The sequence below is a fragment of the Bos taurus genome, chromosome 21, assembly GCF_002263795.3.
Source record: "Bos taurus isolate L1 Dominette 01449 registration number 42190680 breed Hereford chromosome 21, ARS-UCD2.0, whole genome shotgun sequence".
In the NCBI taxonomy this organism is placed as follows: Eukaryota; Metazoa; Chordata; class Mammalia; order Artiodactyla; family Bovidae; genus Bos; species Bos taurus.
The window spans coordinates 55,490,579-55,503,439 of record NC_037348.1 but is presented as its reverse complement, the minus strand read 5'-3'; the positions used below and the strand labels follow the sequence as shown (position 1 = coordinate 55,503,439).

Below are 12,861 nucleotides of genomic sequence, written 5' to 3'. Positions count from 1 at the left end.
CCCTGGAGCACAGTGGCTCAGTGGTCCTTACCCTTGAGAACAGAGATGCTGGGAACCTCCAGAAAAGCCTGTGGTTTCCATCCGGTTCTCCTATCTCCTAACCCTTTGACTATTTCCTTCTCTGCAGCTGTTTGCCTGTAGGGCTTGACAATATGTATCTTCTCCTCCTCCTCTTACAAAAGCAGCAAAATAAGAACTGTAACAGTGATGCCTCTCATTTTTGTCTAAAGATCTTTTTTTGAGGCAATATTTTTGGAACATGCTGGACAATGAAGAATCATTCTTTAAATGAGAACAGAAGATCCCAAAGCCTCCAGATAGAGAGCTTTCAGGACGCCTTAGGGCTCTTTACCCCCACAAGCAAGCCCTTCTCAGTGGCCTGAACACTGGGATGGGGTAAGCCAAAGAGGCTACTTCCCAGTGCAGCCAGTTATCTGAGATCTTAGAGAGAGCGCGTCCTGGAACACTGTCTCACTTCCTGCTGCATGTTTTATTTTACTACTTACAGCGGCCGAGTTGCGAAAGAAGTAATGGAGTCTAGTGCCAAGATCAAGCGGGAGCCACCAGAAATACACAGGTAAGCTGCCAGGGGCTTACCCCCAGCCAGGTCCCAGATCAGATCTCAGGATCTTAAGTTGAGCGCTATGAAGATTCTGGCCATGACAGCTCCCAAACCAGGCAGGAGGCTGAGGAGACCAGTCTCGGCCAAAGGCCTACAGAACAGGCTGACCCTGGTTCCCTGAGCCCTGATGGAGAATGAGGGCAGGTGGGTGAATGCAGCCAAGACAATACATGGGACCCAGGAGCCTCCTTCCTGGGTAATTCTCTTCGTCATTCCAAGTCCTCAAATTAGTCACAGACTTCAGCGGACACGCCTAAGCAGCAAGATTTCATGGGTTCTGTAAACAGTCCGTGAAAGGAAGTCAGTCACACTAGGTCTGAAATAGTTTCAGGATCCATGCTTTATGTGTAAGTGTAAATCAGGCATGTCCAGGAGTCCATCTCCTAGAACCTGATGAGACCCGGGGAGAAGACGATTGGCTAAGAGGGCTGGGTTGCCGCCAGCCTGACCTCTGCGAATGGGAGAGGTCATTACTCCTGCCTTCACACGGAGCCGCAGCCACCAGCAGCCCCTGTGGGAAGTCAGGGGAGGCTGCAGAATCGGTCTTAGGCACATTTTTAGGAGTGCCGCATATCCAGGGCTCTACCCCCCTGAGTCCTGCCCAGGGACTGGTGGCACCACTGCCACACTAAAGAAAGGTTCTGGTGGGTCTGGGATGTTAGGAGGTTGACAGGTTTGAAGTAGTGTCTCTGACTGGGATCCAGGGACTAAAGGGGATAATGATTTTAAAAAACAAAACTTAACACAGCCAGGCAATTCTATGTAACTAGAATACAACTAGTCAACTCTCTGTCTGTCTGGGCACTGAGTCAAGAGTTCTCTTTTTCTTTAACCTCAGAGCGGGGATGGTCCCCAGCCGCAGCTGTCCCTCCATAACCCACGGCCCAAGGCTGAGCAGCGTCCCCAGGACCCGCAGGAGAGCTGTTCACATCTCCATCATGGAAGGTGAGCCCGAGCTCTGGAGGTGACCCAGGGTCCCTCCACATTGCAGGCTTTCATTGGTGTTCCAGATCTGATACCCGGTCTCTACAGCCTAAAGGATCAAGGTGGGTGAGGCAGTTCACCAGGAAATGAAAACCCGTTTGCATGGTCCTGAAGCATTCCAGTAGCTGCCACCACCTTCTCCTTTTGTAGAAATCTGTCCTCTTGGTGGAGGCGGAAGAACGACAAAGTCTATGTATCTTCACCAAACCAGACACCCCCGTAGCTGAGGCTGACACCCCTCCAGTCTCTGGACTGTTAATACCGTGAGGAGACTCTAGGACTCTTGTTGTCAGCTGTGGTCACTGACCCGGGCTGCCCCACAGGCCTGATACGGGTATAAAGTTGAGTGCTTTCCTTCCTGAAGATGACATTTTGGAAGGCCTCAGAAGGTGTCAAGGAACAGGACACAGAATATGACTGCTTCATACCTCTCTGTCCTGGAGGCTGGGGAGGGAAGGCCCTCAGCCCTTTCTGTGGGAATGCTGTTTGTTAATGAAAATGGAGAATCCCTTAGGTTAGGAAGGACATTGTTCTGCTGCTCCTCTAGGAGGATCCCTGGCTTGTGCTTAGAATTTAATGATGTGTCAGTGACTGCATCACCCGAGTATGGCACAGAACTACTAATAGGCTAGGGGTTAAGAGCCCCGGCCGGGCAGCCACCATCAGCTGCCTTAATTATGGGAGTACCATAGTGCTCCATTTGTAAAACTCCATGGGGCTGTGAAGAAGCTGGTGTATGTGCGAGTACTTTATTATTTTATGATTTTTGGTGGCGCCAGATCTTCCTTGTTGCGTGCGGGCTTTCTCCAGTTGTGGCAGTGCTCGAGTTTCTCTGTGTGGTGGTCTACTGTTGTGGAACACAGGTTCAGTTGCTCCGAGGCATGTGGGGTCTTCCCGGACAAGGGATCAAACCCATGCCCCCTGCGTTGGCAGGCAGATTTGGATCAGTCCCTGTGCAAGTAAAGAGACGAAAGCACTGACTGGCAGCAGCAAGCACTGCAGAGAGCCCTGGTCCAGACAGAAAGCTGAGGTCAGCACAGGAGCTCTGCCGTGCATTTTCTGGGGCAGCTTGCTTAACCTGAGCCTGTTGACCCCACTGTAGGGGGGGATGGGTGTCGTGGGTGGGGTGGCCTTGTAAAGTACCAAGCAGGTATGGAATTACTGAGTTCTGGCTGTCATCAGACACTGCCCCTGGGTTTTTCCTATCTGACTCTTCAGTGGAGAACTGAGCCCGGCTCTCTCATTCTGGGGTGTGCATCTCAGCAAAGCGGAATGTCTTCTCATCTTTTGAGGATACATATCTTCCTCCCCTCTCTGAGGCCCTTTTTGCCATCAGGTCCATCCCAGGACTCCTGCAGAAAGTCGGGACAGCTGTCCTCCCAGAGAGAAGGGCCACCCCCAGGGGGAGCTGGCACTAATACAGGAATCACAGAGCAGCCTTGGGCATTACTGCTCCCCAGTATAGGGAAGAATATCAAGAAAACCAGCATTCCCAGAAGAGGGGAGACTGGGGCCATCCAGGTGGGGATACAGGTCATCGGGAGTAGCTGCAAGCAGGGTTAGCAACACCCCAGGGGTGGGGACACTGTTCTCAGGCTTCTCCAAGACGAGCAATGGGGCCACCTCAGCTCCCATCCAGCGCTGGCTATGCCTTCAGCCTCCTCCCATCGTAGCAGCAGTAAGCTCCTCAACATCCAAAAGTTACCTGAGCTTGCAAAATGGCCAAGGAGGATGCAGAGGGCAGAGGCCACACGAAAGCCGTTAGAGCAGAGAACCCCTCTCCCCCAAAGGCCAGGGCCTGGCCTCAAAAGCTCAGCCTCAGAACTTGACACCTGGCAGATGACAGCCCAGCAGGCCTCCGTCCCAGTGCTCCTCCCCAAGCCACCCTGCTCCTCACACCCTGTGCCCCAGGCTGCCTACAGTCAAGCACAGCCTCCATCCCCACCCGGGGCCCATTTAGACCCAGGAGGGAGCAGGCAGCTCAGAACTGCCCCAGTGGGAATAAACTCACAGGCAGAATGAAAGTCAGTGTGAGAAGAGGCAGATGGACATCTGCCTTGGAAAAAATACAAGACTTCAGCAGTTAAGTGGCTCTTACCAGTGCGTGCATGCGTGCTTAGTCACTTCAGTCATGTCCGACTCTCTGCGACCCTATGGACCATGGCCTGCCAGGCTCCTCTGTCCATGGGATTCTCCATGAGAATGCTGGAGTGGGTTGCCATTTCCTTCTCCAGAGGATCTTCCTGACCCAGGGATCGAACACGCGTCTCTTATGTCCCCTGCACTGGCACTGGTTCTTTACCACCAGCGCCACCTGGGAAGCCCAGACAGTACATGACTTCTTAAGCAGAGCAGGAGAGAGGTATGAGCCATGTGCTTAGTCACTCAGTGACGTCCGACTCTTTGCAACCCCATGGACTGGCGCCCGACCCAGGGATCGAACCCACATCTCCTGTGTTTCCTGCACTGGCAGGCAGACTCTTTATCACTGCGCCGCCTAGGAAGTACAGGGGTCATGAAACCTAGTGAAATAAAGAATGGATCATTTCAGGAGGAGAAAGTTCAGCTGCATCATCTCTGAGGGCAGTTTTGCCTTTAAAGCCCCTAACATGGCTGATCCCCACTGTCCACCCAACCAGGCAGGGAAGGGTGGGAGGGACGTGACGGGGGCCTCAGAGAAGGGCACAAACCAGCACAACTCTCAGGAAGTTATGGACATTTGACATGGGCTCATGCTCCATCAGGGGTTGTCTTTCCTGAAGTCCATACACCATATAAATTGTTATCACAGAAACCATTTGCCTTTTCCAGGGGAAAGCTTTGTTTTTCTCCAAAAATGGGGGTAAACAGCAAAAACATTAACGTAACATTGCAGTTTGAATGAAAACCATGTAATCTCACTGAACTGAAACCTTTAAACAGAAGCCTGCACTGGTTGGCCCTGCCCTCTGCTCTCAGGGATGCCAAGATAACACATTAGCACAGACCTGACCCAGAGAGGTATGTCCGTTCCTGTCACTCACTGTACCCCCGGGGGCACCAGTCAGCAACCAGCCTGCACAGAGCCCAGCAGAGGACAGGGCCCATTTCCAGCCGCAGAGCCCCCTCCTCACACATCAGAACCTCACATCACAAGGCCCCCTGCCTCTGTGGCTTCACATCCTGGGTTTTCTGGGGTGGTCCCGCTTCCTCTCCCCTCTGGCATCACCCCTACCCTCTCGGTCCCTAACCCTCTGAGAGGCCTGGGGCCCTGATAACGGGCCTCAGGGAACCAGCTCTACAGGCTGGGAAAACATTACTTTTTATGGGTCTAAGTGCTTCTAACTGAATCCAGGGCCCTGATAAGCTTGGCCTCTCAGAGCCGCTCTGCTGTCTCCAGCACGGGAGGCACTGTGAAGGGGCTGCCATGGCGTGTGATCAGTGAAAAAGCCTGCGTCCCTGGTTGGGTTTCCTTCCGTGACCCCCTGTACCTTCTCTTCCTGGCCGGTCCCATGAGGAGACCAGCTGGTTTCCGCTGAAGACGTGCCTGCCTTCCTGGGCCACCATGGGGAAAAGCCTGATTAAGATTCACACGCGAGTCCGAGTTCAGCTCCGGCTGACTAATCACTGCCTCCGGCCCCTGAGCGTGCGCATCCTGAGGCTGGGGCCCCGGCTTCAGGGGAGGCTCCTGACCGCTGTGCCCCCCAGCCCACTGGGAGCCGACTCCAGGCAAGGCGATCAGCTGGAGCACCTCCAAGGTAAAGAGACACCCTCTGTCTTGCTGTGCCGCCCACCTGAGCCATCCCAGAACAACAGGCTTGAGGCGAGTGATGATTTCTACTGAAACCTGAAGCTCTGTACAGGACTAACGTGGCATAGGAGTGATGATTTAAGATCACCTTACAGGTGGATCTGAGAGTGGGTGGCCATTCCCTTCTCCAGGGAGTGAACCTGGGTCTCCTGCATTGCAGGTGGAATCCTTACTGTCTGAGCCACCAGGGAAACCTGCTGTTGGGGGAATAGAAGACTAATATTTACTGAATAATTTTGTCTGTCGGGCGCTCTCCTTAGGGGAAAAATGCATGCGTAGCCAGTATCTTGCTTACTGAGAGCACCAACAACTCACGGTGACGTGGCTTCTGCGGTCCCTCTGATTGTGTTTTCTCATGTCACAGCCTTTGCCTCTCACCTTCCCCAGCAAGCTCAGAGCTGAATTGTAGGCCAAGCTGAGATTGCAGTGAAGTGGCTTCTGGCAGCTAATCTGGTCATGTGCTGGAAAATCTGCCATCAGAGCTGTCCTTGTGAGGTGCAAGGGAGAGGAGGTTCCAGAGAACAGAGAGCCACAAGAGGATTTGGGAAAGGAGCTGAGCCAGCACCACGTGTAGTCAGGGCCTGAAAAGGCTTCTGTTCTATCAGGAACCCACTTAACACTCGCAGGCACGTGTTTCTCAGGTTACACGTGCAGTGGGGGCAGAAGAGGGGAACAGAGAGCAGAGGAACATCGAAGGCGCTGCAACAAGGGACAGGCTCTTAATTCTACCTTATTTCATGACGGTTTCTTGGGCAACTTAAATCTAAGGCAGGTGCAGGCTGTTCACTTAATTCATCCTGGCCCGCTGTTCCGCTCCCCGGAATCCAGCTGGATGGTCGTCAGCACCGTGGAATAGAAAGATGCTAGGACGCTACCATCGCCTTTGCCAGTACCAACCAACCACATGACTCTGCAAAGTTTTATAACCTCTTGCCCTCTCTACTTCATGAAGAATGTTGAAAGATAAAAGTGCTTTGAAATGTTTAAAACATTATACAGATTTAAGAGTTTAGAGCATAGGGACAAAGGGAATACAGCCAGGACCCATGAAGCTTCTGAAAGCAGGAGCTGAGAGCTGTGGCGAGTACACTAACGGTGATGTGATGGGGAGCAGAGGCGGAGAACAGGGGGCTTCCATCTGCCCCACTCACCCCAGCCACTCGTTCATTCCTCTGGAGAACCTGTAACTGTGCATATGCTGAGAACAGCTGAAGCAGCCTGGGCAGGCAGGCGGCCTGGCTGCAACTGGCTACCCTACAAGGAAGCTAACGAAGATGAGACACACTGCTTCTGAAAGGTGACTGGCACCTTTTAAAAGAAGCTAACCCTGAGCCAGAAAACTCCCTAAGCAGCCCTGGTTAGGTCAGATCTTTACTACTTGGGAATCTGGTTCAGTCTGGGGCAGTCAAGGTCAATTTTAGAGCAATAGAAAGGGACAAGCTTCTCTTGATGTGGACCACAAAGGTAGGGAGAGCCACTCCGGCAGCACCAGTACGTCCAGGAGTGGGAAATGCAGACACTGAACCTGAAACAAGAAGCCTTTTTCTTGGGAGCTTGGTGACAGGGTGCTCAGCCAGTCTGAGTCCACATCCTCAGGCCTGGGTGGCGGCTGTTTGGTTGAGGGAAGTAACCAGTTTCTGTTTTTCCCTACCAGAGCTTAAGCTCTGGAAAGTGAGAAATGTTCTGAGAAAGAGAATAATGAGCAGTTTTAGGGCCAGAAGACCCTTCCTCCAGACAAACGTAAGAGAATTTCCCACTGGTCCTCTTCTCAGAGACCAGTCTATACTCCAGGCTGACTCCCCTGGTTTCACCTATTCTGGACCCAGCTCATTCGAAGGTGAAAAGAGAGGGCAAGCACTTAGGAAGAGCAGGTTGGGTTTTCACCCCACTCTAGGTCAATACAGCTAAGAGTGGAGGCTGAAGAGACTGACAGCAACTGCAGAGGTCCAAAAGATGAACTCACGAGTTCAAGGAGCAGTGTGTTCAGGTGTCAGGAGGACACTCAGCTCCAGAATAGGTAACTGATGAGGCCCCATTGGGCAAAACAGTCTCCTCTTCATTCCTGCCTCTCAAGACCCTCAGCTCCCTGAACCAAGACCCCAGCTCTGGGTCAGAGATAGTTTGCAATTCTCTTTCAGGTTGGGCTGAGCCAGGACACCAAAGGCAGGAAAGGCAGAGTCTGTAACGACTATGGCCAAAACTATAAGCAAAGAGAGGAAAAAAACAAAACAGAAACTTACAGCCAGTGACACCCTGATTCCTGCTGCTTCTCTGGTCCTACTCTTGATGCATCAAAACAGAGAGCAGGGGCGACGGCAGCTGGTCCCGTGGGGCTGCAGAGGGGCTTCCAAAGACGTCAGTGACCAAACGGAACGGGGCTGCCTCCACCACACAAAGCGCGCTGGTACACAAAGGCCTGCTCACTTCCCCTTTGTCGTTCTAGGCCTCGAGTCCCTGCGGGACAGCGCCCACTCCACCCCAGTACGTGCCTCCTCCCACGGGGACACGTTCCTGCCTCACGCGAGAAGCAGCCGGGCAGACAGCAACGAGCGAGTCGCCGTGATCGCGGACGAGGCTTACAGCCCTGCGGACAGCGTGCTGCCCACCCCTGTGGCCGAGCACAGCCTAGAGCTGATGCTGCTCTCCCGGCAGATCAACGGGGCGACCTGCAGCATCGAGGAGGAGAAGGAGTCTGAGGCCAGCACCCCGACTGCCGCCAAGCTGGAGGCCCTTGGGGGCGAGCTGAGGGCCCTGTGTCAGGGGCACGGCAGGCCGGAGGAGGAACAGGTGAATAAGTTTGTTTTAAGTGTCCTCCGTTTGCTCCTTGTGACCATGGGACTCCTCTTTGTTTTGCTCCTCCTCCTGATCATCCTTACTGAGTCTGACCTTGACATTGCCTTTTTCCGCGATATCCGCCAGACCCCCGAGTTTGAACAGTTCCACTATCAATACTTTTGTCCCCTCAGGCGATGGTTTGCCTGCAAAATCCGCTCAGTGGTGAGCCTGCTCATTGACACCTGAGAAGGCATGAATCCTCCCAATAACTAGCCAGGTGGACCAAGGAGCCCGGCTACCCGTTCCCAGCAATGGGGCCCATCGCGGAACCATCGGCACATGTTCCAAGTCCTCCTCTCATGACTCAGAAAGTCCACAGCCTAGGAGGGTCGTTTCCCAGAAGAAAGGGGCTAGGCACACGCCTTGTCTAAACTAACTGGGAAAACTCATTTCCTTCAGAGGTTCTCTCAAGAAAGGCTCAGCAACTCCGTTTCTCATCCTCCCAATTTGCAGGATAATTTTTGGTTCTGAATTTTGATTTTTCATAGATGTGTATTATTTTGAAGATATCAAAAATAATTTATTTTGTTATTACTGATTCTCACAGTAGTGTCACCCAGCAGACGAGACACTAGTTGAAGACTAGAGGGCTGTCGTCTTCTGTTTACCGCAGGAGCTTCCCTGCTGGGGGCCCAGCAGACTCATCACTGCAGCCTCAGCGGGGCAGGTCAGGGGCCTGGACAATGGGGACTGTCTAGGTTTTCTTCCCAGACAGAGCTTTTAAAAAAAAAAGTAAACATCCATGTAGAACGATTAAATGGAAAGTTGCTTCTTATGACGGTCTGAGTTGGATTTTCTTTTCCTTTTCTTTCTTTCAAATCTGAGCAGAGTGGGGATCTGAAACGACCACTGCTACAGCAGCAGGGGTGGGATAAGTCTGTCCCCTTAGACTAGATCCTAGGGAGCATCACCATGAGTTCTGTATAATGAACTTAGACTCCTGTGACTTTTTCTAAGGACCTCAAGACTTTTACAGTGCTCCAGAAGCAATAGGTGAATTCAGTGGCGCCAGGAGTAGACAGCACGGTCAGACGCTGGACTAAGTACGGTTAACAGAAACCAGAGCTGAGGTACCGGAGAGACTGTTGAGATCACACAGCAGTACTTATTTTGTACACCCCTCTCCCCCTAGAAAAGACTATTTCAATTTATATTTTAACAACAAAATATTATTTTCTTATCAATTCACCTTTTGTTTTTACTTTATGGAGTAAGAAAAAGAGAGCCTGATGAACTTAAAAGATGCAAGAAAGAAACTGATCCTGAGAATGAAAAGCTTCAGAAAATAGAATTCCAAGATCAACCAAACAGCCTTGGAAGGGACCAGGAAAAGAATCTCTTTAAGTAAGAGTTCTAACAGATGCCTCCAAAAGAAGGTGAACGTGGCAGAGACCAACACTTAGCTGTAGAAACACTGCCCCCTAGGGTCATCCTCTTCACCAGGAAGACGAAAGCTGTAGGAAAACGCTGGCTGTCCTGGCTGAGAGCCGTTGGAAGCAGGCAGAAGTGTGAAGGGCGAGTGTGGGGTCCGCGGCCCAAGCTCTGCAACACTTACAGCCGCTCACACACAAGAACTTGTTTTCATCTCAGGGAGAGAGTTCCAAGTCATGTGGGGCTGAAGGACGTAGGTAGATGGTCCGTGGACAGATTGCTGGGGCACGCAGAACAGAGAGTCACGTGCAGGTCTGCTTTGCCCTAGTGTGTCCTCTGAGGTGGCAGAACCATATCCATGTACAGAATATAACAGCCATGGAATAAACAGAGTTCTTTTTTAAGGTGGGTATTACGAAATTTTAAACGCCCTTTTATCTAGACCAAGGGTCGGCAAACTTCTTCCGTAAAGTGCCAGGTAGTAAATATTTTTAAATTTTGGTTTTGAAGGCCATACTCTGTGGCAACTACTCTACTCTGCTGTCTGAGCACAAAAACAGCCACAGGTAATACATAAAGGAGCAAGGCTCTGTTCCAATAGAATTTTTATTTATAAAACAGATGGTGAGTTTGAATTTGGCCCACAGGCCAGAATTTGCCAACCCCGATCTAGACAACAGAACTGTTTCTTACCAGTGTGTGAGCAGGAGGGCCAGCTCTGCTGTGATTTCTGACAGGTAGAGATCCAGGATCATTTCCCAGTAGAGACACTGGGCTTGCTTGTTTAAAGGGTGCTCGAACAACCAACCAGCAAAGAGATGCCTGATGCCACGATGAGCAAGATCAAGTACTGTAATGCTAATATGCAGCCAGAATCGAAGCCTGGAAGAGGAGAGCCTGTCTGACCATTTCCATACCAGCAACAATTTGGGCAGAATTACAAACATCTGTTTTCCAAGTGACAAGACAAAAACTGAGGGAGATCCTAGTAAAGAGTAGGGATCACTCAGAACCAGATAGCCACTGCCACTTGTCATCTACACAGGAAAGGCTTTACTAGCAGAGGACTTGAGTGAAAAGTAGACTCAAAGACGACAAGGCTGTCAGGAGACACGGGGCTGGTTTTACCCTGGATATCTACTGTCTTATGCAACATAGCAGATTACCTTTTAGTGTAGTGTTCCTACCTCAGTCTGTAGAATATGGTGTTTCTATGCAGTGAGTGATAGACTCAACTCTGACCTTTCATATTCACATTAACGGAAGATGCAGTATTCCATATCTTGGTATGTTACTTGTATCTAGAGTTCCAACGGTACAATAGCCCACACCACTTCCAACAGAGGGATTTGCTTTCTGAACAGAAACTTGTGGATTATATTTCTCCAGAGCTTATCCCACCTACAAAATACAGATAGAAAAGTCTCCTTCAATTTGCTTTTCACATAATGCTTGAACAACAAACCTCCTCTGTTGGTGACTAGTCTTTTTTGCTATCTCCCCCATCATCAAAAGTTGTTCACGTTTTTTAACCTAGCTTTACTGTGTTCCACTACGTCTATTTTCTCTCAAAATTAGTTTGATCTCATTGTAGAAAAAGCAATGGTTTCCATAGCTTCATCTATCAGAGGAAATAAAACTTACTGAAGAATAGTGTACTGCATCTTTAAGCAGTAGAAGGTAAACTACCTGCAAATGTGAATTTCTTAGTTTCATTAAAATATATATATAGTTGTTAACCTTTCGTGTGCCAAAAATTCTAAGTTACATTTTCCTTCAAAGCAATGTACCTTTTTCTACATATGCAGTATGTAGTTAGCATAAAATCACTGGTGCCATGAAAATTATTTTTAAACTTAAATAAATATTTAAATATCATAGAAGAGAGTGGACTCTTTTTTTTCTTTTTAACTGACAGCCTGTCTCACTTTCTCCTCGTTAAAGTTAACAGCCCATAGATAAGAGGACACCAGTGGGGTTTACATAGCTGACTGCTGTCTGTGACTGAAGTTATTTAAAAGAATCACTTTGCTTAGAGTCATCTATTATCTTTATTCCTGCCCCCCACCCAGATAAATACTATTAAGAACTTAGGGACATATGTATACCCATGGCTGATTCATGTTGAGGTTTGATAGAAAACAACAAAATTCTGTACCAGCAATTATCCTTCAATTAAAAAATATTTTTTTAAAAAAAAGAACTTAGAAACTGTAAGTGTGGAATGATTTTAAATATGAATTGGACCTCGTTTTTCTGATGAGGAAAAAACAAATTATTTCCCCAAGGTTACATAGTCTTAGAGCCCAGAGGAGAACCTAGACGGTCCAACTTCTGAACTGGTATTAAGCCTGGAGTAAGAAAAAGAACAGAAAACACCTCCTATAGAGGGAACAGGATGACCTCCCCACCACAGTGACAAACCTCATACTCACAAGTACTTTCAGCATCCATTCCTTTAATGCTATCTCATCTCATTCTGTAACCACTCTATGACTACAGGCTGGTAATGGTCTTCTAAACTCCATGAGCATAAAAGGTGAAACTAAGGTCCACTGTGCTACTTATTACCCAATCTTGTTTTCAATTCTACCAGTCCTCCAACCCTCCATTCTGCCACTAGATCATCTTCCGAAAGCAGTTACCTCATTTTGAGAGCTTCCTATTAGCTTTAAAATGATATCCAGTGTCCTGTCCCCAGTGAAGTTTGTTTTTTCTAATCGACAAAAATCTTTGCTTAAAGTGAGCTGAAGAGGAAAAGGCATGAGAACCACTGGATGAGAGTGGGTTCCCATGACGCTACAGAGTCACAGCTGCCGCCCTTGGATAACTGATGAGGACTCACCTGTGTGCACATCCTTTCAGGGCCCGTGTCCGTTGGGGTTCCTCAGCCACCACCACGCTGCTGCACCTGAACACATTTGCTTTCAGTTCCTGAACAGGATTCCTCTATACACCCCTACCACCTGCTGATGGAGTGGAGTAAGACACCCCAAAGATACTTACAAAACATTTCCTCACATAGATTCTATTTTAGGAAAACATATATTAAGATGTTTTATTTCTCACTCTGGGTAACTGTACTAAATGTTACCTTCCTCACAAAATTCCACCTTTTCATTTGAAAAGTCAAACACAGCCAAATGAACCAGAATTATGGGTCTATGCTGTCTTAGATTGGCCATCAGTGAAGTGAAAGTCGCTCAGTTGTGTCCGACTCTTTGCAACCCCGTGGACTATACAGTCCATAGAATTAATT

General features: G+C 49.4%; 1 protein-coding gene across 7 annotated transcripts in view; it reads left to right on the top strand.

The window, feature by feature from the left end:
* Positions 1 to 9,220, top strand: part of FRMD5 (FERM domain containing 5) — a 321,775-nt gene extending 312,555 nt beyond the window's left edge. For 2 of the 7 annotated variants that reach the window (XM_024981942.2, XM_024981941.2), the window contains 4 exons: positions 509 to 577; positions 1,461 to 1,567; positions 7,840 to 8,183; positions 8,779 to 9,006. In XM_024981942.2, the coding sequence (XP_024837710.1) occupies positions 509 to 577; positions 1,461 to 1,567; positions 7,840 to 8,183; positions 8,779 to 8,781 (523 nt within the window). In that variant the 3' untranslated portion in view covers positions 8,782 to 9,006. Of the gene's footprint in view, positions 1 to 508; positions 578 to 1,460; positions 1,568 to 7,839; positions 9,007 to 9,059 lie in introns of those variants that run through there. The other 5 variants (XM_010817268.4, XM_010817270.4, XM_005222236.5 and 2 more) reach the window with 3 other exon arrangements.
* Positions 9,221 to 12,861: the final 3,641 nt, after the last annotated feature.